Raw genomic sequence first — 26,320 nt, forward strand, 5'->3', positions numbered from 1 at the left:
CCCAAACACTCGTCCCTACGGAGACACTGTAGCTACCATGAGATATGAGGCGCAGGAAGTGTAAACAAAAATGTACTTCGATTTGTTTGTGAGTATAAGTAAATGAGTAATAATCGTACACACTTAGCACCCTTACTATTAAGTTAGCATAATTGTAGTGCACAGCAAATAATTTTAATCAAACAAATGCTAGCTAGTTTAAATTTTTTTAAAGCTAAAATTTATTTGCAGATGAAACGTATAATCAAGTAGCTTTAATTCTACAGTAATGAACTAGTCAACTATGTCAACTCGTGAAATTAACTAACTTAATCTTCGTATAAATTTCCCGTAGACGGATGCCAAAATAGAAAAAGCTACTAGTCTGCTATTACCATGTTCAGGGTAAGTTCTGTAGTTAATGAATTGTGCTTGTTCAGACTTGTTAGCGCAGTAGAATTTCATTGGTGAATAACAGTGGACGGCCTGAAGGAACACTCGTTCATTTCGCTTTGTCCTCGCATTCAGGTTAAACAAATTGTTATGAGTACATGTACTCGTGTGTGACCTTCATTAAATTTTCCAGTTAATACGTTTCAAACTTATCAATTATAGCTTATCAAACTGCTAATATAACTTTGCAACTTTAAATATTACTACATTTTTATTGACACCAATCAAATCTATGAAGCTTTTAGTCGCTACCTAACACATCAAACTATATGTTTTCTAACATATGATCACATTCTGTAGTCTGAAGATGGCAAAACGATATGGGAGTTGATGGAAGAAGCGAGAGCTGAAGATGCTCCACCAATGAAAGCATCAAAATTTGCCGCTGCTGCATACTTTTGGATTGTGACTTCTACTACACCCTTCATCTTCATTGCTTATGTCATACCAACTGAATTCAGGTAAAAACACACGACTTAGTATAAGAGCTAAAGCCAAAATAATACATCACAGCTTAAATTCCAAAAAGGGAATGAAAAAGATTAACAGTAGTACCATTGAACCAGACAAAATAAATTAAATTAATTTTAAAAAATATTTAGAGCCCATTAATGATTTCTGTAGATTATTACCTGTATAGATACCATAAGTTGAGGATATTGATAATATCGTTGTGCCAAGAATAAAGGCAGAGAAATCTTTAACCAATACATCATCTACGAACGACATATTTATTGAAACACTTGGTGCTAAGGCAGCTAAATTAGTATAAGTTATTTTAATATGTGTCATAAGTTATATAATCACTGTTAATCTCTCTTATAATAAGACTAATGTGGGTCTGTCTGTCCAAAGCCATGGAAAAAAATTGCATCGGGTAGGATTTGAACTCACAACATATTTATCTTGCACTTTGCGCTACTACTTGCACTAATCAATCACCTTACAGCATGTTAGAATAGTAAGGCCTATTATACTAATAGTTATTCTTTGTGCTTCATTGGCCTGCCTGATGATCTCTCACACCACACTAGACCGTCAGGTACTAGTGGTAATAATTTTGAGTTGATGTTTTCAATTTAACATATTTTCACCATGGTAGAGGCTACAGTCACTCCAAGTTTATCGAGTAAATCAGCACCACATGGTGAAGAGCAAGTACTTATATTTATGTGACCATGAATATAGTTATGGGTCATCACTTACGTTAGAAACAAGCGTATGGTGTAATACAATGTGTTTAGCACAACTGTATATTTATTAAAAAGGAAACGACATGGGGTGGATTCAGACTATCCTCTTAATTTTAGACCCGGGTTACAACAACTACAACTGGTAGATTTATTTGATTTAAATTGTTTTTATTTATTTAGATTCGGCAATATTGAACTGAATGTAAATTATCCAGATTGTATTAACTGATCAAGTTAATAAAAGCTATTTTATGGGTATTTTCATTGCAGTCATGGAACATTGAACGCTAGTCAAGTGCCAAGTTAGTAAAGCTTTGATGTTTCTTTAAAATTACCTGTAAGCAAAATGAAACATAAGAACTTATGTAAGGACAATCCAGTACTTTTTAATCGGCTGCAAATATGTTTATGTATGGATAGATAAATGCCCACCGTGACAGTTGTAGTTGTTGTAACCCGGGCTTAAAAACTAAGAGGATAGAGTCTGAATTCACCCCATGTCGTCTCCTTTTTAATAAACATACAGTTGTGCTAAACACATTGTATAACACCACAGGCTTGTTTCTAATGTAGGTGATGACCCATAACTATATTCATGGTCACATAAAAATAAGTACTTGCTCTTCACTATGTGGGGCTGATACACTCGATAAAGTTGGAGTGATTGTAGCCTCAACTATGCTTGAAAATACGTTATGTTGAAAACATCAAACCAAAATTATAACCAGCTGCTACCCTGACGGTCTAGTGTGGCGTGAAAGATCATCAGGCAGGCCAATAAAGCACAAAGAATAACTATTAATATAGGCCTACCTATTCTAACATGCTGTAAGGTACATAATTGATTAGCGCGGGTAGTAGTGCAAAGTGGTCAACATAAACATGTTATGAGTTCAAATCCTACACGATGCAACTTTTTTGCTATCTTTTTTTCATGGCTTTAGACAGACAGACAGACCCGCATTGGTCATGTTATAAGAAAAATTAAAAGTGATTATATAACTTATGACACATATTAAAATAACTTATAATCATAATTTATAACTACCATATAGGCATGTTATTACCTATACCCCATAAGTGGTGTATATTAATATTGAAGGAATGACTCGGAGGAGAAGAGATATTGGATGAAGATCTTGACAATTTGGCTGGCTCTACAATGCATGGCCAACTGGCTCTGCTGCCGGTGAGTCATAGTTCAACTTTTCTACGGCAATGAGAGCCATAAAATTAGAGGAATGCGTCATCTAGGGCAGGGGTGGGCAAAATTTTTTCTCAAAGAGCCAAATTTCAAAGTTGCAAAATTTTTGGGAGCCGCATCATATGTGTATTACAGTATAATACAATTTTGGTAGTTGTATTGTAATTAAATTTATTTATTAGAATACTTTTACAATAACATTGAATAATGTTGAAGTAAGCCCTAAAGAGCTTTGCATAACTTAAAGTTTAGTTAGATACATGGAATTGTTTATGGCTGCTCATTTTCTCTTGTTAATTTGGCTCTCTACTGCAGCATGCTGTTCTTAAGGGTGGTTCACACTAAATCGCCTTTTGTCAGCGTTTTCCTTCCAGTGTTCATCGTCGATTACGTGAACCATAAAATGATAGCATCGACGAAGCATTGCAGACTCGTCGGGAAATTTGGAAGCTGTCAAACTTTCTCAATATTTTGCCGAGCATCGACGACTGTCTTTCAAATCTGAACCATTGTGGCGATAGTAACTCGCTGTCGCGGATAGAGTGATTTATTCATATCCGTTTATGATAGTCACCGTGAGACTAGTTTTTTATTCCAGCGCACGAAAACAAAGAGAGTTTTTGGCAAAAATTTAAAAAGATAAATGAAAACACTATGTCACGGAGTATTTCTTGATGCAAACGCGGATGGGTATGTGACAGTGTGAACATAGTTATCATTGACGATCACCGAAGCATTGTGACATCAATGCCGAAATACAGCGATATAGTGTGAACCAGCCTTTAGGAGCTGACACAAGTGATCTTGAGTAGATGTGGATCTCAACTTGCTCTTGATATTATTCATGTTTAAAAATGCTGATTCACATATATATGTGGCAGCAAACACAGTGTGCAACCATCTTCAAAGTAGAGCAAGCTGTGGATATTCAGCCTTTGTTGAAGCTTTCAAGTAGAATCCTTCCTCAATTTCATCTATATCTGTAACTTTGAGGTTACACAACTCCGGTTGCACTCTTCAATGGCAACTGAGTAACCCACTCTCTATTGGGCTTTGCCTTCTGAAGTCCATTTATGAGTTGTATGATGTGTTTCAAAGATTGAAACTGAGTAAATCGATTGTTGAACTCTTGTCACAGCTTTTCTATAAAGTGAGTGTAATCAACTGTACAAGAGGCCATTTCTTCATCCTCATCTAAAAATGCTTTTAGAGAAGGAAAGTGAAGCATATCACTTTGTACATCCACCAGAAACAACTCCAACTTATGGGAGAAAGCTCGAACAGCTAGTAGTGTATCAATGATAGTCTTGTTCTTCCCTTAAAGCTTGAGGTTCAGATCACTCAAATGGCCACAAATGTCAACAAAGAAGGCGAGGTCAATCATATCTTTAGAATAGCTCATCATCTCTTGAAACTGTCTTGCATTCAGGCTAGTGCATGTATTTAAAAATGCGGTTATCTCCTGATGAAGATTTCACAACCTCGACAGAGCATTTCCCTTACTTAGCCATCTAATGTTATTGTATGTTGGTAAATCTTCACAAGTGGCATTGCTTTCTTTGAGAAACTTCCTTAAAGGTTGACTTGCAACAAAATTCACATTACAGTTATTTGATTTGAAAAGATTCACCATGTCTTACTCTGTTGTGTTGTAAGTGCAAAATATGTGCAAAGGTGATTACAAGCTCTTAAAAGCTAAAAAACGAACAGAAAATCGCAGCCACACGAGGCCGCCGTAGGTTGGATTCTCTTTTCAAATCGGCTCAAATGTGACGTAGCTGTGTGAGATGGTTTCTATTTACACTTTCATGCAACCTTATTAGTCTAAATATTTTCACAAATATACTTTACGCATTCAATAAAACCATGTCTATTGTTCTTATGCGTCTGTTTTATTGTCATCGTAATGCTGTCACTTTTAGCAGTGATATCCTATAACTTACCGTAAAAATTTGTTTAATTTTTTAGCCTTATCGTGAAGGAGTAGATATCATTGTCTAATAATCGTGATGAGCCTGTTGGTTACTTGTGATAATCGAAAAGTGCTGCAAAAATTATTTGCGAAGTATTGGGTCACATGATCAGATTACGACTTGCCGATTAGACCAAACCGAAACAAAACTGTAAAGTAGCGAGCATCTATATTTGATACGGGGTCTTCGGTAAAACCCGAAGTGTTTGTCATCAACTAGTGCTACGATAAGTTTTATATTGAGCTTTTTATTGGCCTTTCAATTCACGTGAGAACATCTCATGACAAGACAATAGCCAAATTTCATGACTATGTCATCGAAATAAAGAGATTCCAATCTACGGCGGCTTTTCGTTTTTGAGCTTTTAATCACATTTCCACATATTTTGCACCTACAACACAACAGAGTAAGACATGGTGAATCTTTTGATACCAAATAACTGTAATGAATTTTATTGCAAGTCAACCTTTAAGTTTCTGTGTCTGAGAGCTGATTGACTTCTGAGGAAGCTGATCATCTTCATAGCCTTACACATTAGTTGTTGGAGGTGATCAATTAGTTTTCCACATAAAACAGTTTGGTGGATGATACAATGGAATGCTAGCATAGATGGAATATCCTTCTTCAATCTAGCTATGACGCCTTGCTCTCTTCCAACCATGGCTGGTGCGCCATCTGTTGTTACAGATATGCATTTGTGGAGAAGTATCTTCATATTATCAAGTCATTTAACAAAAGCATCATAGATAGCTTTGCCCATGGTTTCTCCTTCTAATCCAATCAAAGTAAGAAGCCCCTCTTTCATTTCTTCACCATCAAAGAATCGCCAACACAGGGTATAGGACTAAACTCTAAAGCATAATACTATGATTTATAAAGAAACATGCCGATGCTTTAGAAGCATGTAGTATAAATGTGTGGGTTAGTCACTTTGAGACAAATATCATAAAATAGGTGCATAGATTTTTACTTGAAGTTGCATTCTCTCTTTACTGTTCCTTAAAATGCACTTGTATCAATTCAGCTTGTAACTGCATGGTGAAAAGGACATTACCAGTTGATAGTGTACACACAGTAGCCTAAATACCTTACAAAGACTGTTAATTGAGCTACATCCATTATATCAGTAGGTTCATCAATAGCGATTGAAAAGTAATCTGTCTGGTCTATATGGGTTAGCAAAGTCATACTGAGATAATCATTAATGCTTTTAATTCTATCAGTAGCTGTTTTCTGAGAAAGTAGCATTGCCTTGACTTTACCAATCCCATCACGCTTATCTAGAAAAAGTGTTTGCATAGCCTCAACCATGCATTCTTTTACTATCTCAGCATGAGAATAGGGAAGCATTGCTTTTGCTAAAATCTTTGACACTCGTAGAGAAGCTTCTGTAGCACATTTATCAGCAGCTATGAAAGAGGCTAGAATATTTTCTGAAGAAGTTAGTGATTTTTGAAGTTTATCTAACTTCTGATGTCCAGCTACAGATCCCAATAGGAATGTAGTAGTAAACTCTCTGTGCTTCGTCTCATGAGGTCATTTGATGTTCGTGATTCTTGTTAGCGGAGATTGTTTCCTGGCACAATAGACATTGCGGTTTGCCTGCCTAAAGATGAACACATTCCAGGGTTCACTCATCTTGGAATTCTCTTGTATATTCGTTTCTATTTTGTTTACTTTGTGAGGCTCCCATTTTAACTCTGAAAATGGTTCGTTTTGTTGAAGATGCCATTGCTACCCCACTGCATTAACTGGTTTAATTGCAAATGACATGTTCAACTAAGACACAGCATCTTATATAAGCCAGCATTATGAAATCATGATGAAATGACTTCCTGATGAACATTTCTGCAGCATTCTAATTTTGTCATCACTAGGTCAGCAGCAGACGTTATTAATAAAAAGCTCCTCGAAAAAGCTACTTGTGCATGATTTTATGAATTATGACTCATGATGCATGTGTAGGCTATATATATTGCAGTAATAGTGCACTTTTAAATAAGCCTAATATGTCACAATGCGTGGAGTTTTGTACATTATAGTATAAGGATATTTTATATACGTCAAAAAAATTTGAATTTTCACAAAGTTGAAAGAGCCGTAACAAAATTTGCAAAGAGCCACAACAAAATTTGCAAAGAGCCGCAACAAAATTTGCAAAGAGCCGCAACAAAATTTGCAAAGAGCCGCAACAAGATTTGCAACGAGCCGCATGCGGCTCTAGAGACGCACTTTGCCCATCCCTGATCTAGGGCAATCAATTCTTAGAAGTAGGTATACTTGTGTCTCATCAACTAACCTACTACCAGTCATAAAAATTAATCACAATGACATAAAGAAAATGCAAAAGTTGGTAATCACTCATTATTTAAACTAACAATTTATGAAGAGCTTCGACTACTAACTTGAGAATACACACTACATTTTTCATAGATGCAGGGTTCTGACTCTATTATATTGCACATTGCGGCGAATAGCAATTAAAATGTTTTCATGAAAGAAATGATGCACTGTGTATCTGTTTGTGACTGTTCTGTTCAGGTTCACTGCCACACATCTGATTGGGACAAAAGATAAGGCTGTAGTGAATAAATCTTTATGGAAAGATGATGAAAATGGTGGTGACTATACCAAAGACCCCAATTACTGTAAAATGTGAGTAATGTGAGTTCTCAGACTAACCGTCATTTGCAGTCTATCTATATACAGTAGGCGCTCCTACAATGCCAATAATCCGTTCCATAAATGTTTGCATTATAGAGATTTTACGTTATACGAACAGTAAAATACATGTAAATTGTCTAATCTGTTCCAATATCTCTCCAAACTCACCCTTTTGGTCATACAAAAAGAAAAAACTAGACTTAGGTTTTGGAATTGTTCTCGAATTGGTTTGCATCGACTACTTTTTTTTTCTGATTAAGTTCACAGGTTTTATAGACTATGATTGCGATAATTTTACAATAAAATGAGAGCACACATCTTCGACATTCATTTACAACGATTTACTTATTCATTTAAACAGCAAAATATATTCTGCAAATTGAAACTAATAACAAATATTTTATATGTTTACAATAAAGCAGAAGATATACTTTTTACTATACAAGAGCGGCGTCTACCTGTTTGCTGTCTATCTGTATTCAGAGGTAAAGGTTAGAATAAAAGATAACTTCTGACGACACAACAACCCGTGACATTCAGATTGGTAGACTGACACTCTAACACCCGCACCAATCAATCGCCTTCAAGTATTTATGAAAAATAGTTCAGCTACCCTATTCTCTATTTTATCGACACATCTGACGATCTATCACGATGGACTAAAAAATCACGGAAGCTGTATTTATAATAGGTATAACGCTATACGCGCATCGTTTTTTCTCTCTTGCAAGTGTGGCATGATAGGTTACCATTCAAATCAAATTTGAGAAACCGTCCATCTTGACACTTTACGTTATATGGAATTTTTTACATAGTACGAAGCAAAAACTTCACAAATTTCTTACATTATAGGAAGTACAAATAATAGGAGGGTCGATTGTATATCAATGGTTGTCCTTTGTTCCTGTGTCTAATTATAGCGATTACAATCTAGCAATTAAAATTCCGCTTCGCAGAGGATTTGATCTTGAAACCTCCTGGTCTGAAAACCAGCAATCTAAACCACTAGACTACGATTGTTCAACTGACTGTAGTGATGAATGATTGTGATGCCATTCATTACATCGGTTAAAATACTCACACTTGAAGCACTTGCGGTTATTAACTAGCACAGTTGATCATTACGCGTAACGTAAGGATTATTAAATTAAATGGCTATTGCTTTAATAAAGATTTAGACGACTAGCTTACAAGGTAAGTTACTCAAATTCATTGGGTAATCATTTTATTACACATGCAATGCCGAACATTAGGCTAGTGTGTATATACATGTATATATATATACATGTATATATATATATATATATATATATATATGTATATATATATACATGTATATATATATACATGTATATACACACTAGCCTAATGTTCGGCATTGCATGTGTAATAAAATGATTACCCAATGAATTTGAGTAACTTACCTTGTAAGCTAGTAGTCTAAATCTTTATTAAAGCAATAGCCATTTAAATTTAGCCAGTGATATATATATATATATATATATATATATATACAGTGTTTGCTGAGCAACGCTCAGCAAACACTGTGGACAGTATTAAACACCCAGAGGAAGATGAAATGGTTCCATACGAAAGCAATAATCAGAATGCGACCTGCCTAGCAAACAATGCAAATGTTTTTGTGTCAAAAAAAGTAAATTTTTATTTCTGCATGTATTATAATTATGGTTTGTTTATGTCACTTGTTCTTGAATGTCTGTTTGATAGATGATTATTATTATACAACTTATAAATTTTCAGATTTATAGCATGTTATTTGATAGCATTATTGCCATTGTTTACAATTGGCTTTTGACGGATCGACGCTCATAACACCTCTTCTATTGCACGTAAAAAGCCAGTTTTGGCTGCGAACTGCAGCAAACATATCAATGAGTGTAATGAACTTTCATGCAACATTGTTAAATACAGTTATAAAACATAAATAGGCCTTCAAAATTAGAAAGAAATAAAAGGGCCAAAAACTTGCAATGCAGACTACAAGATCATCGTAGGTTAATCGCAGGCAATACCCTAGGACACTTATGTATTCGCGACATCTAACTTTCGCATTTTCGCGGAGTCATTCATCTCGCGAAAATTTCATGAGCTGAGCGAAACTAAACTATCATAACAAACGAGTGAAAACGCGAAATTAAATAGCTTTGTTCATTGATGTCCACAACATAATCGTCATATTAGAAATGCAGGTAACCTTTGTGTGTCGTTGGGCTCATTGGGCAATTTCTGCTAAAATCATTATAGCTAATACACCGACTGGGCAACGAGGCAAAGCAAATTGAGATAACAAGTTCTTTTGGAAAACAGGAAAAGTCAAGATAAATGAGGAAGATGATGATATTAGTTTAGTCACTGAATATGTAACTGATGAGGATGAAAGTCTGGTAGGGAAAGTCATAAAATTGAATAATAATTATTGTAGCAATGAATTTTATTACCATCCAAAAACAATAACAACCTTGAGCCATGGCCACCGCACGCTATAAATACTTGAGATATAATATTGGTGCCACATCAGTCACGGCGGAAAGGGCAAGGACCTAGACATCATTGATAGTCCAAGAAACAAATAGCAGCAAGCGATCAAGTTGCATTGTCGATCTCGCCCACACATTTCTACCCGCGGTTTGCAAATACAAACTAGTCCCAAATTGAAAAATTTTTTTACTAGTGAACTGGACCTGAGGAATCCAATTATGTTTGTTCTATTGCATTTATTTTCACATCACTATAGTTTCGCACTTATCAGATCCGCAAAATCAAGTTGCAGCAAAATATTACTCTGTGTGCTACTCACGAAACTAAATACTAGCGAAATATAAGTGTCCAAGGGTAGATATGTACTGGTAATAATATTCCTCACCTTTTTAATGCATATTTATTTAGAAAACTACGACAAGTTGGAGGTAAGTTATAGCAGATTTCCTGCAACCCAAAAGGTTGATGTTGTTCTACCCATAAGAGAGTGCAAAATCTAGGTGACGTTCGCTTCGCCCGTGAAAGGGTTAAATTTATCGTCTGAAAATTCTGACGAGGTATTTGAAAAATACGACACCCTCTATTTGAACGTTACCTTTAATAAAACGTCACCACAGGAGAATGGCTGAAACATAGAGCACCATGGGATTCAAATAAAAGTTTTACGGTATATATGTATATAGACTGATGGAAATGGGTATATATACTGTATATAAAAATAAAAACAACTATCCAAGGTTAATTAACAATAACATGTAATTTAGACTACCTACATAGCACATACGTAGAAGCACGGCAGAAGTTACACATTGACCAGCATTACACAGCTAGTAAATATGCTTCCAAGAGTTATTGATACGCTGATCATATTGACCTAATGAGACCAGAGTAACGGCTATATTTTGTGCCCATGTAAACATATTTCATTGTGGCGTTAGCAGTCAAATTGCTAGCATTAAAGGTTGATTTGCAAAAACATTCACATTACAGCTATTTGGCATCAAAAGGTTCACTATGTCTTAGTCTTCTGTGTTGTAGGTGCAAAGTATGTGGAAATGTGATTACAAGCTCTTAAAAGCTCAAAAACGAACGGTTAATCACAGCCATCGCAAAAGCGCCGTAGTTTGGAATCAATTTATTTCGATGACGAATTCAAACATTGTGGTCATTGTTTTGACACGTGATGTTATCACGTGAAATTGAAGGCCAATAAAAGGCTCAATATAAAACGTCTCGTAGCACTAGTTTAAGACAAGCACTTCAGGTTCTACCGGAAAGCCTGTATCAAATATAGATGCTCGCTACTTTACGGTTTCATTTCAGCCTGGTCTAATCATCTGGTCGTAATCTGACCATGTGACCCATACTTTCCGCTAAATGGCGCGAATATTTCTGCAGCATTTTTCGACTATCACAGGTGACCAACAGACCGGTCACATTTATCAAAAGATGATATGCACGCCTTCGAGTTAATGTTAAAACATTAAACATATTTTTATGGTAGGTTTTGAGATATCAGTGCTCAAAGTGACAGCATTACAATGATGGGGAAATAGACGCGTAAGGACAATACACGTGGTTTTATTGAAGGCGTGCAAAATATTTGTGAAATTATTGCGACGAATGAGGTTGCATAAAAGTGTAAACAGAAGCCATCGTGTTCAACTACGTCACATTTGAGCTGTTTTGGAAAGAGATTCCAATCTGCGGCATTTTCGTGAGCTTGCAAGCTTTTAAAAGCTTGAAAGCTCACAAAAACTTGTAATCACATTCCCCATATTTTGCATCTACAACACAGCAGAGTAAAACATGGTGAACCTTTTGATACCAAATAATTGTAATGTGAATTTTGTTGCGAGTCAACCTTTAACAGTTAATGATATACCTGATCTAATGACCATACAGACAATGTTTTGAGTAACTAACCAGGTCACTACATCATTGTGTAGTCATTCATCCAACAGTACTTGCTTTAACGGCTGCTATCCAACCCTGATAGTGCTTCATCATTCGCAAGGTCTGAAGTTATTACTACAAGTATATCAGGTTCTGTCAGAAGCACTAAAAGTTCACAGCAATACCAGTATTTCACCATCATTATGACTTTCAATCTATTACAAGTGAAGAGAAAAGCTAATGAGCTGAAAAATTGTTGTCAAGATTTAGCTACTAGCTCTACAATATCTGCAATGTTCAGATCCTGGCGCTATGTTTGAATGAATTGTAAACTTAATTGAAGTACATATAGCTTCAAATTGTGCAGAATTTCCCGGTCTAAAATTTGGCTTCTGTGTACGATAGTAAAACATGGGTTGTACACTAACACAACTATGTTACATGGTTATGCAGCCATTCAAGTTGCATCTACACTTGCTGTATGACCATCTGCTATGTACATGTATATGATCTAGTGATAATTTGAACACGTTTAAAACAGGGAAAGTTTAAAAAAATTTCAATCACTGTAAGTCTGATTGTATTGAAACTTAATGAATCCAAACATGAGTGTAGTAATCCTCTCATTTGATTGCTTCTCATACAATGCCACATCCCCCTTCTCTATACACACAACAAAGTATCTCTTCTAATATGATAGTCATTGGTTAAGCATGAAACACTGGTTTGAGGTCAGACCCTTAATTCTATCCATGAACCACTACTGTCAGACCTCTCATTTTATCCATGAACCGCTACAGACCATTAATTCTATCCATGAACCACTACAGACCATTAATTATATCCATGAAACACTACAGACCACTCATTTTATCCATGAACCACTACTGTCAGACCACTCATTTTATCCATGAACCACTACAGACCATTAATTATATCCATGAACCACTACAGACCATTAATTCTATCCATGAACCACTACAGACCATCCATTCTATCCATGAACCACTACAGACCATTAATTCTATCCATGAACCACTACAGACCATTAATTATATCCATGAAACACTACAGACCACTCATTTTATCCATGAACCACTACTGTCAGACCACTCATTTTATCCATGAACCACTACAGACCATTAATTATATCCATGAACCACTACAGACCATTAATTATATCCATGAACCACTACAGACCATTAATTTTATCCATGAACCACTACAGACCATCCATTCTATCCATGAACCATTACAGACTATTAATTCTATCCATGAACCACTACAGACCATTTATTCATGTGTTAGATAAAAAATGCATAACAGGTAAAATATTTTTAACAATAATAAAGATGGCTATTCAATAAAGTGAGTATTTCTGAATCTATGCTGTTTGACTATCTTGCATACTCAATCTAAAAACCATAGCTAGGCCGCACAAACAGGAAAACCGAACACACCAGACATAAACATCTTGTCCTTATATTTAAAACAATCTTATATCACAGAAAACTTTTTTTTAAATAGAATTGATTTCTAATATTATAATTTTTTTATAAGGTTGGACTTGCTTTTATCGGCAATGACTGGTTAAATAAAGTCAGCATCAAGTCAAATCAAATTGGGATATGTTTACAGATGCAAACTCATAGCCCCCTATGGTTCAAAGACCCATCACTGCGTAGTTTGTAATAAATGTATCATGAGACGGGATCACCACTGCTTTCTCTTGGGCACATGTGTGGGCTACTACAATCAACGCTTCTTCGCAGTCCTTACCTTCTACATGGGCATCTGTGAGTATGTTTTATTTTTGCTAGTCAAGTCATTCCAAGATATTTTAAAACTATGCAGGATAGTATTTGGAAAGGCTTTCAAAAAGGCATCTTATGGTCTACCTTGGTCAAAGCGAACTTAGCAAACAAATTATCATATCCAAAAACTATTTAAGTCTCAAAATCATGTTATTATGCAGGTTCACATACTCTTGTTACCATGAACTATGGCAGCAGCAAATGTGTTAAAATAATACTGGAGAACACTTGAAGATATTTGAAATTTGTTCTGATGTCTAGTGGAAATTTGTTTTTCTATGTGTTCCTTTTCTTTGTTTTGTTCACAGCTAGTGCGATGTGCTTCTATTATTTCCGGAGATATCTGATGAATGAAATTGAAAGCCGAGATGATTTTTATTGGACAGAATATATACTGCCGCTAACGCTGAAGCATCTGCTAATTCGTCGAATATCTCTCTTAGAGTTCACACTTGTCTCCTACTGCTACACTTTTGTCATGATGGGTTTTATGGGCAAGTGTCTACCATTCATACTGGCTACCAAACAGACAAAAGCAAAATCAATTACCATGATATTGAGAACTCATTATAAGATATGAAGAATCGACTTCATTAGCCTTTCTTATACTAACAAAAAATTTGTTTGTGCAATTACATGTACATAATCGACATAATGAACAACTGTTACAAGTTATTACAGACTACTTATACTATTTCATGACTTAATGAGCTTTGCAAAACTATATAAATATTTAAATAATATAAATACTAATCAGTGCAAAAATATGTATCTCATAAAGCTTCAAACTCATTTGACTTTTTTTGTTTGAAAAGATGGTCAAACAGATATGTATAGAATCTATGCTACAGAACACTTTTGTTCTCATGTGACATCAGATATGTATTGTTTTACAGGTTGTGGATTTTTCACAATGCAAATGCATATAACATTCTATGGTCAAACTTGGCATGAATTCAACTCCGGAAAGAAAGTGAGAGCCTATAGAACAGTTTTTGAGAACTTTCGAGAGGTCTTTGGCCCGTACTGCTTGGCTAATTTTGTTATGCCGATGCAGCTGGTTTTCAGACAGCAAGAAATTGAACAACCATTGATGTTACTGAATGAAGATGAGAAGGTAAATGAACCGAGTGCAAATGAAGAGGTAAATGATAATGCCAACTCCCATGTTTCGATTAACATAGAAAACCTGGTTTGAGGTTAGGTAATTTCGGGCTTTAAGGTAATTTTGACCTGCCATTCCAAAGATTCTACATAAGCATAAAATGACACAAATGCATTTGCTGTTATGCATTACACGTGATAGTCACCTGAACAAATTACTAGTTACTTATTCTTATTATTAGATTTGTACTCTCTTGTAAACTTGAAAACATAATTTTTATATATATTGAAGCCTGTACATTATGACAAATAAAACAAGCTTCTAATGAATATATATAGCAGTTACTCTTATGTATAGAATATCTTATAGCTGCCATATGATTTAAGCAGTTTGGCCTAAAGAATGGAGACCAGGCCTGAAATAAATCAACAGTAACTCGAGCCTCACAAAAAGTCAGCAGTGGCACCGAGAAGGACATCTTTGCAAATAAGCTCACCCGGATGAGATGAATAGACAGAATAAAAACACAGTAACATTATGGTCACTTCAACCCTAAAAATGCTGTGGCAAAAGTGAACTGATGTTGGTAAAATTGTCTAGTAATGCCACACAAGCCGACACTAGCTACTCTTAATGTAAAATTGTCTAGTAGTGCCACACAAGCCGACACTAGCTACTCTTAATGTAAAATTGTCTAGTAATGCCACACAAGCCGACACTAGCTACTCTTAATGTAAAATTGTCTAGTAATGCCACACAAGCCGACACTAGCTACTCTTAATGTAAAATTGTCTAGTAATGCCACACAAGCCGACACTAGCTACTCTTAATGTAAAATTGTCTAGTAGTGCCACACAAGCCGACACTAGCTACTCTTAATGTAAAATTGTCTAGTAATGCCACACAAGCCGACACTAGCTACTCTTAATGTAAAATTGTATAGTAATGCCACACAAGCCGACACTAGCTACTCTTAATGTAAAATTGTCTAGTAGTGCCACACAAGCCGACACTAACTAGTCTTAATGTAAAATTGTCTAGTAGTGCCACACAAGCCGACACTAACTAGTCTTAATGTAAAATTGTCTAGTAGGGCCACACAAGCCGACACTAGCTAGTCTTAATGTAAAATTGAAACTAACAAAAACAAAGATGTATAGATACTGAATAGTTTCTTCTCTTTTGGATGCCAAGACGATTTAACATCCTTAGCGTGTTCTCACATAAATTCATAAAAGTCTATGGGAAATATAATACTTTTCCAGACCTTAATAGCAGGCATTTCACTCTAAACTTTCAACCAAGCTGTGACTGACTAAAGCTTCAACTATATATGCATTACTTTATTGACGATAATTTCGTTTCAAATAGAAATGTTCTTCAAATTATGCCATACAACAATAATTAAACAAAAAAGAAAGAAAGAGTGACTGTTGGCCGCTAAAATTAAATGGTTTGATATAATTTATAGTGTTTAAGATACGAACCTTTCCCTGCTAAGAGAAGGGATATTAGGTGTAACTAAATTAGACGTATAATATAACCTTGGTCTATTCCAATCACCAATGTTCTCTAAGTCATAAATAGATCAGCAGAGCAAAATATTCACACATTTTAAATAATAGCATCCATTCACTATTAACGAGGTGTAAACAAACAACTTGCTAGATTGCTGGCTTAGCATCTGTTTTATTCCAATAAAACAATATGGAAAGGTAAGTCTACTATTCCACGAGACTAACAATTAACGACGATTAACAATTTTTTCTGAATTCGCCTACTTGGTTGTATCTGTGTAATGTATTTTTTATTTGGCACGTTAACTATGAATCTCACCAAACATGTTGAATCCTCTATCGCCTAATGATCAATTCCAAACAAACGCTGACACATAAGTATAACACTGGTAGTGCAATACCACACTTTACCATCCTAAAACGAAGCATTACCCCTCAACCCATCACTGAATGACATGGTCTTACTGTTACATCGTCTCAATTTTATTCTGGATAATGTTTAGTATGTACATGTAAATGTCCCAAAAATAAAGATTGTATTGCCTTTTAATCCAGCCACATGTATCTGTCCAGAAATTTACAGTAAGTTGTAAAGACACTAATAGAGATTTAGTCTCTAGTCCACTCACCGATCCCAGATTCAAACATTGTACAATGCAAGCCTTACCCGTGGGCGCTATTAAACCGCTTTGATTTTGTGGAGAACAAAAGTGCAAAGTTGAGTTATTGGTGTAGGGCATGAGGCTCATCAGAGAATCACTAAATCTACGAGATGCTTTCAGTTCCTTTATTGGCTCAAATGATGGATAGTTTGATTGGGAGCGCAAGTCGTGATTGTGAAACATAAAGTCAATGATAAATCATGTATTACGAGAGATACTCGTCCAAATCCTGTGAAATTAACACAGCAGGTTTGGCAAAAAATCAGTACAGACTGTAGAGGCCCATTTGTAATTGGCGTCGTGGGAATAAGTTTGGGGTAACACTGGTAGATTATCGCAGTAAGTTACCAGAGGTAGCATTTATAGGTAGTGTCGCATCAAAGAACATAATCAATTTTTTTGAGAGAGTATTTGCTAGAGAAGGCTATTCAGAGGAAGTTGTGAGTGATAATGAACTTCACGCCGAGAGATTGATGGTGTAAAGGAAAACACAAAGTGTTGTTTGCTGCCAAAATATGCATCATTTGTTTTTTTTGGCATTGACCAAGAAGGTGTGACTCCTACTGTCACCCATGAATGAGGGTGGTTGCCGCTTGTAGCAGTATGGCCCGATATGTGGCCACCAATGGCAGCGCAGACAGAGCAATTAAAAATGTATTTTTTGCAACCAGGTCATTCCAGCAGCCTTATGATTTAGTTTCACAGTAACACAGCCATAAGCACACACTTATCTTGTAAAGCAAACACTAAAGCAAGAATTTGACAGCCTACGGAGGCAAAGGTAATTAATTATAACACTGTTTTATTGTGAATTATTGTGAATTATATAACTTTTAATATGCTGCCAATGCTAGAACCTTTTATTGTGTATCAAAGCTTGTAAATGTATTACTCATATAATTTTAACTTGGCATAATTTGATTACTAAATTCTCTATTTTATGTTTGTATGTTTCTTTTATGCTAGGCTTCACGATCATGATGCTTAATAAACTATAAAGGACCAATGAAATCAAACCTCAACACGTTACATGACTGTCACAATCTTAGCTAGAGCCTAGAGTTTTATCAAAAACTCTATAGATGGGTATCTAGCTTCGTGTTGAATCAAACATGTAAGAAGTACTCTTGATTACCCTCATGCTAATGGTGAGGTGGAGCAATTTAGTAGGACATTGAAACAAACTATTCAAGATGCTGTCTATAATGGACTGGATTGGAATAAAGCAGTGTTAGGATTTCTACAAATCTATAGATCCTCCCCTAATTCAACCACAGATCGTTTTTCCATGCGCCTCACTTCATGGAAGAAGAATGCGTACAAAACATGCTGGATAGGTTGGCTATTCTAGCTAAAGAGTGTTCAAGTGTGGATGACAGGGTATATTTTTATCAGGCTAAACATAAAGAGTATACGGATAGACGTGGAGTTGCTGTAGACCTGCTGTAGACAAATTTCTAGCTTGAAGGGTCAATCTCAGTTTTTTCATCTCATTGCTATTGATTCTCAGTTAACCCTACTCGTATTGACTCAATAATAAACAGTCAGCTAATCCGTCACGTCTTGTAAGAGTTAATTCAGCAACTCACCAAAGCCTCCGCAACCGTAAATTACCTGCCTATCTTTTCGATTATGTCACACAGTGAATGTCTTTTGCGGTTAGAATGCAACAAGTTTATTACTGATCTCTCTTTATTCACTAGCCAGAGCAATCTACCTAGCCAGAGCCCAGCAATGCACAAAAATAGTAAATCAGTCTGACCACTCAGATACTAGTAAGCAAGCCAATACGCAACGAAAAAAGGGGAATCCCCTTCAAGCTAAACAGCAACACAAAATAGACTGGGTCAGCAAATCATGCTAAAACATAAATCATCACACCTCCCCTTGAATTCTAAATCAAAAAAAACAAAATTAGTAAACTTCAAAACTAAAAATTCAACACTTAATACATATGTTAGTCAGCAAGCCATGAGGGAGTTTGTCTGTTTCGTGTTGGTCGCGCATAGTCACTGGGAACCACATCATTGTTAGCTAGATTATCACAGTCACCTGGAATCTGAAACTGATCTGGAGCGTATTGCAATTCATTTTCATGTTCTAGGCTATCGGCTTCTACTTGTTGTTCAGTGTCTGACTCATGCACTTCTATGTATGTGTCGCCCCTCTCAGCTGCAGAATGTGGGTAGCAAAGCCTCAAATCACTAATGTGTCTGGACATTGAGTCTACTTTCACCGCCGTGTTTGACACTAATGATGTCACCTTGCCCCTTTGCTATTGTGTCGTACACCTTGCCTGAGGTGGCTTCACATAGTTTCACATGGTTAAAAAGAATTCAGCTCAATACTCCTGGGCGGGAAGGAAACTCCAGAAACATCTGGTGTAAGCTGTCCTTCATACTTGTACACCTCTTCAGCAGGAATGGCCCCATCAATCTTTGGAGAGAAATTATGCCAATATAACATCTCCTCGGCAATGCGACCTGTTCGAGCCATCATCCTTTTCACTGTTCTGTGCTGTCGTTCTGCGATGCCATTCCCTTGCTGTCGATAGGCACAAGAGCATATGTGGTCAATACCCCACTTCTCTACCAGTTTTCTCATTACTTGGCTGCGGTAGCATGGGCCGCTGTCTGACAGATATTCCTTGGGAGGACCACATTCATAAAACATTCGTTCGAGCTTTTTCACCCCCACCTCACCTGTCTCACTTCTCAATTGTCTCCACAAAGAGAACCTGCTAGGTCCACAGTCAACTACTGTCAAGTAAGGGATTCCTTGGTAATGAGTGATGTCTGATGTTAATCTTACCCACGTTTCTTTAACAGCCAGTTCACCACAATCCCATCTCAACGGTGAGGGATCTACCTTCCTACAGACATGACACTCTTTGACCACCTATTCGACATCTTTCTTTGACACTGAGTCGCCCCATTTTTGTCGGGCTAAATAAAAAGTCCTGTGTGGCTCCTATGTGATTAGTGTCATGAAGGTCTCTAATTGCTTGGACTGGGTGCATACTGACAGCCGCTGTAGCACACACTCGGGCCTTCAGCCATTTCTTGGGAACTCTCGTCAGCGTGTCTGCCAAGTTCTCTTCTGACTTTACTAACTTCATTTTTACATATAAGCTGTACAGTTCTACCAACTCGGCAATCATACTGAGCCTTTTTCGTGTAAGCATCTCTCCCAGGCCGCATACTTTTGGTCATTTACTATTAGTGATAATAGACTTGACCCAACCATACACAGTAGCTGAGTCAGTGATCACACATACTGATGTGAGGCCCCATTTCACTCTACAACTAACACCTCGTATTACTGCATCTAGCTCTGCGACATTAATATGGTTGCCATCATCTTTGCGTAACCAGCAGCCATCTTCCACCTGTTGCCCATCAATCTCCACAGACACACCAATTGCCAGGTTACTTGCGTCATACCATATTGATCCTCGTCTCTTATCAGGCACTGACCACTGTCCTCTTACTGGGTCTTTTTCCTTCAGCATCTCCATTGTATCATGTATCATTACCTGAACTGGCTCTAGAACTGTATCATCCCAGCCACAATCATTACTTTCTCTCTTCATATAACTACAGGCCACCCTCAACCAGCCACCAACTGGGTAGTGGCCTATGAGCCTCCAACACAGAGAGAACAATTCCCTTTTCGTCATGCTCTCTGTCTTTTCACCAGTATTATTGTCTCTGCACCACTGAAGCCTACCAGACTTATCTCTTGTAACACGGAGCCCCGGAACTCTAGCATCATCAATGCACTTCGGCTCCTTAGTCACTAAGCCATACTTGGTGAGATGCTCCCTTACATGTGCTACTGAAACTTTATCGTTATCCACAATTATATCGTCTATGTAATGATCAGTACCAGCTTCAATCTTGCTATCCAATGAAAGTACCTTTCCTAGCACCTTTGACATGATCTTAGGCGCCAAATTAAGCCCGAAGCCCATCCGTGTCATCACAAGGAGCTTTTCTTTGTACCTTATAGCCTAGAATTTCAAAAGCTCATTATTCACATACAGCTGCAAATAGGCTTTCTTCAAGTCGAACATACAACAGTTGGGCCCAAACTTTCGCCATTTTCGCAGCTTGTCTTGACAAACGGCTACATCTGCACCTGGATTGCAGTTTTGCGTTGCAAGCTAAACAGCAACACAAAATAGACTGGGTCAGCAAATCATGCTAAAACATAAATCATCACATATTTGAGGAAAGAGAAAATGTAGTGTTCAGTAGAGTGACTCTAATAAGATTTTATGTATACATTATACTGAATATGTTGGAGTTATTCTTTTGTTATGGTAAGATGAGTTAGATGACCGAGATTATTGACCTAGGATCGTAGAGTTTTATCGTCTGCGCTTAAATGAAAAATTATGAAATAAATCTGCTATTAACTAAAATTAAATTAAAAAATATCTATTATTAAGCACAACCAGACCAGAAAACGCTTAATCAAAAACCCAGTTCTGTAAACCACGGGCAATTAAATAAAGCATATAATGCTTCCTTAAGGCACCTGCATACATCTAACTGGTCTTTCGACCACACCTGATACCAATACAAATCCCAACCTTGATCAAAAATGCGATTAAGACAGTGTTACTTAATCGAAATCGTAAATCAAAGCAAAAAAAACATTTTGTGTTGGCTAGCCATTTTGAGTATAGGTTTACTAAAAAATAAATGGCTAGCAGTACACTGGAAAATATATAATGAGAAACCACTAAACTTGCTACGCTACAAATAAATGAAACTTGGTCCGTCAAACACCGAAGCACTACCTAATAGATGCACTTTGATTGACGGAACAAACTGTCCATTAAAGGTTCGTGAATACGTCGTAATTTACTTGACAAAAATAGTATGGCCGAAATGCATTCCGCTGCTTAGAAACTCTATTACGCACGAGCAAATAAATAATAACACTGCTGACCGCAGTTGTACAAACCGTCTAACGCATCTTGTTTCAGGCATCGCCATGGGTGTATGAAGTTTGTTTAGACAATCAAATCAGGATTTTGTCATATACGTTTGGTATGAGGTAATAGCTATATGTTTCACTTGTTCAATCTTTGGTCTTTCACGTAACTGTACAAAACAGCATGAAGCTTTAAGAATTGTTGTTTTAATGTTTTTATTTTCGATGCTGATTTCGGCAAATATTTTTACGACCATGAGTTTATCACTGCGTTGGCTTTTGTAGCTTGCATACTCATTAATTTTTCTACACGAATTATGTAAAAGCTTGATGAGTAAGTTAATTGAATATCGAATAATACCACCCGCCTTCACCAAAAAGTTTCTATTCATTCACTTTTCTTTTTTGAACAAAGATGTAATACTTACTAATCCTTTACAAAAACTATGAAAATTACTTATTAACAAAAACTATATTATTTTTAATGAAGCATCAAAAGCACTGTTCTATGGTTTTTTGTATAGTTACTTACTTTACCAGTTCACACCTGTCATCTTCGGTGGAGGGCCGACTTGGTGAACGTTTTGTAGGCTAAGTATATAGTATTTGCAGCTTCTCACACTCTTGTAATTGTTTCAAAATATCAGGGTGCTTTTGAGTCCTTATTTTCCACACGCCTGTTTTTTGATAAGATTTGTGCTTGACTCCATTTCCAAATAGGGATGAGACTTTAGCGTACTTTTGCAACTGCATGCTTTCAAGAAATGAGCACTTTTAACATTAACCAAAAGGTAAAAAGTGCATTGTGTAGCAGAATATAATTTGATAGTAACCAATAATAGGTAATATGACAGAAGGAAGATCATTAATTAAAATAAAATTTAGCAAAGGTTCCAACACAGGCTAGCAAATAGCTTGTGTTGAGTTCTTTGAAAAGGTCTCAACTAAAGCTAGCCAAGGTCTCAACACAGATACGTTTACGATACACAGCGTGTCCCATCTGATGACATACTTTTCAAGTACTTTCCTAATACTTACGATAGCAGAACCGTCCTCTCTTACTTTCTGTAGAGTGTAACTGGTTGTTCTCTGACACCTCCATGCATTTGCGATCTATTTTCAACTTGTAATTTAGAATCATGCTGCCTAGAGGTAAGTTCTTAGAACAATGAACTGACGCATTCGATGCGGCAATGCAGTACCTTAACCTCAACAAATGATTTCTTTATGTCATGATGTTAAGCTATGACATGATGCTCAAAAGTAGTCCATTGTGCCATTATTATTGAATTGCAGACTGATCAGAGTTGTCCCACTTATTGACAGCTTCTAGATCTTTAAGCCGCTAGTGCTGACAGGCAGTTTTGACCAAAACACCATCCATAGATTTTTCAAGTAAATGCTCATTTCTTTCAAAACATCTAAACCATATCATTTGAACCAAGCATTTTGCAAGGTAAAAGCACCAGCTTTTAGCCTCACAAATTTGGAGTTGCTCTCTCCATTGGAAAGTTTCTACCAATCCTGTGATCACAAGGAGCTATAAATGTAAATTGCTGACGACTGTTAAGCATTGAAGCTGTCTCAGATTGGTTAAGATCGCACAGCTAGTAAACATGAGTTCATAAAAGTTGTCATGTCAACTAGGTTAACCCCTCAAGACCGGCGTTGTCCCGTGTTAGTTATCAGATTCAAGGTTTTGCTGTGACGGTTCGCCTTAATTCTTCATTAAACTCTTTGTTTAAGGGGATGAACTTTTTATTTATTTAATGGGTTGAAGAAGCTCTACAGGTTTCACAAAATATTTTCTTTTATTTTTGGCCAAAAGTTTCAGTTATGATGTAGTTGCCGAGTAGAACTAGCTGTGTTGAACATTCCTGAGAACAGCCAGGGATTACTCACATTTGGTATTACTTTCTGTTGTTTGACATTATCATGCATTTGATTGTTTTTGTTTTGCTGCAGGTATATTGCCTTTTTTATAGCATAACTTGGGCATGAGTTTATGACTTTACATTAATTTTGTATCAAAATTAACAGTGATCGATTTTATTTGCTTGGATCAGTGAATAACATTTGTGCCGTTGTTTTATTTTTTGATTTAGGTGAAGCTGTAGTTTTTGGATTGACTCCTACAGCTTTGAACCTTTTTTGCATTATTCTAATGTCGCATTTAAGTCTAGTGGATGTATCTCACAAACCTTTTATCTCGTAAATTGACTGCATTCCAACATTTGTATGTTCCAATGATTGCCATGAAGTGCCCATTGTTACAAGAATAGGTTTATCTCCTGTTAGACTTATCACAACTGGATGATCTTACACCTTTTAATTTACCTTTGAAAAAGCAAATATCTTTAGATGACTCTTGTGTCCTATAAAACCATCTCAACTCTTTACAAATAGCTAAAAGTTCGTTCATAGCATAGATTGATTAATGTTTTTTTAGAACAACACAGTTTTTATTATTGGTGTTTTGGCACCATAAAAATATTTTAAGTACAGACACTGATTTATAGATTTGCTGAAGTATTTTAGTACTAAACTCTACTTTGACTAAATATATATATGACACAAAATGCACCATACCTTTTGTTTATGTTTATTCCTAAAACATCGTGCTACAGCCACAGGGCGCATGTATATATGCTGTATAGATCATCATATGTTGTATAGATCATCATATGTTGTATAGATCATCATATGCTGTATAGATCATCATATGCTGTATAGATCATCATATGCTGTATAGATCATCATATGCTGTATAGATCATCATATGCTGTATAGATCATCATATGCTGTATAGATCATCATATGCTGTATAGACCATCATATGTTGTATAGATCATCATATGCTGTATAGATCATCATATGTTGTATAGATCATCATATGTTGTATAGATCATCATATGTTGTATAGATCATCATATGCTGTATAGACCATCATATGTTGTATAGATCATCATATGCTGTATAGATCATCATATGCTGTATAGATCATCATATGTTGTATAGATCATCATATGCTGTATAGATCATCATATGTTGTATAGATCATCATATGCTGTATAGATCATCATATGCTGTATAGATCATCATATGCTGTATAGACCATCATATGCTGTATAGATCATCATATGCTGTATAGATCATCATATGCTGTATAGATCATCATATGTTGTATAGATCATCATATGCTGTATAGATCATCATATGTTGTATAGATCATCATATGTTGTATAGATCATCATATGCTGTATAGATCATCATATGCTGTATAGATCATCATATGCTGTATAGATCATCATATGCTGTATAGATCATCATATGCTGTATAGATCATCATATGCTGTATAGATCATCATATGTTGTATAGATCATCATATGTTGTATAGATCATCATATGCTGTATAGATCATCATATGCTGTATAAATCATCATATGTTGTAAAGATAATCTTGTGCTGTAAAGATAAAGGCTGGGAAAATTCAAAAGTCAAGGCATTCTTCCTTTCGGTTTACTTTCCTTTTGACCGCAATGTTCTAACTGTCACAGCATGATTCTAATAGGAAATATTGTTTTTCCGATGACAATCTTCTAGCCATTGGTTAGACACAAAGTTACATGTACATCCTTACAGCAAGCCAGCGCCATTTTAAAGTAGCTGCAAACACAAATGTCAAATAAGCTGAAAAAGTATTGTATACATGTACATGCCTAACTATCTAAAGTAGGATTGTAAACAGAGTATTGATATGCGTTACACTAATATAGCTGAAATTAGCATTGTTGACATACTCAATAATTCTGCAAGAGATGTCTGCAGGTTCTCACAACGTACAAACGCAGATCCCCAAAAAAGTTCGTGCAAAATGTTTTTGTTCACTCTGAAATATAGAAAGCTTTTTAAAGCACTATAATACAATTAACGCTAAATTAACGCTAAAACAATTAATAACGCTAAAGGGTATTCAAAATTCACATTTAGGTAAGTTTTGAAATCAATTAATAGACATATGGACATATTAAAATAGACAAAAGCGTTTGCTGATTTATAAACATAACATATTGCCCTTCATGTTAACATTAACATGTTAACCCATGTTAACAGCAAGCTATTCTCTGTCTATATGCATCTTGCACTAAAACTTAGTCAACTGCATACATGTATTTAATAGTTATAGAATATATTTATTATGTCAGTGTATGTAGAAACACCGAGACATGTACCGAGGTATCACTAGCCATCACCATGCCCATCTATTTATGTACATAAAGTATAACAGTGTAGTAGTTGATGTTAGTGCAATCTCTATATCGTTGAGCTGCCTGTAAAAAGGTTTTGTTCCAACCAGAAAATTTCAGAATTCATTGATTTGGCCTGTTACTTTACAGAGATTAGTGCATACTCAAA

At 36.0% G+C, this 26,320-nt stretch overlaps 1 protein-coding gene across 1 annotated transcript; it reads left to right on the forward strand.

The window, feature by feature from the left end:
* Positions 1-242: 242 nt before the first annotated feature.
* Positions 243-14,979, forward strand: LOC137395027 (putative ZDHHC-type palmitoyltransferase 2). The gene is made up of 7 exons (XM_068081813.1): positions 243-384; positions 733-893; positions 2,728-2,814; positions 7,344-7,457; positions 13,500-13,657; positions 13,984-14,169; positions 14,572-14,979. The coding sequence occupies exons 1-7, from the start codon at positions 376-378 to the stop codon at positions 14,871-14,873; spliced, it is 1,017 nt and encodes a 338-aa protein (XP_067937914.1). The 5' UTR covers positions 243-375; the 3' UTR covers positions 14,874-14,979.
* The last annotated feature ends 11,341 nt before the right edge of the window (positions 14,980-26,320 follow it).

The sequence above is a fragment of the Watersipora subatra genome, chromosome 4, assembly GCF_963576615.1.
Source record: "Watersipora subatra chromosome 4, tzWatSuba1.1, whole genome shotgun sequence".
Taxonomy (NCBI): domain Eukaryota; kingdom Metazoa; phylum Bryozoa; class Gymnolaemata; order Cheilostomatida; family Watersiporidae; genus Watersipora; species Watersipora subatra.

Coding starts and splice junctions, on each gene's coding strand:
- LOC137395027 (XM_068081813.1), top strand. Junction 7,458..13,499: donor GACCCCAATTACTGTAAAAT/GTGAGTAATGTG, acceptor ATATGTTTACAG/ATGCAAACTCATAGCCCCCT. Junction 13,658..13,983: donor TACCTTCTACATGGGCATCT/GTGAGTATGTTT, acceptor TTTTGTTCACAG/CTAGTGCGATGTGCTTCTAT.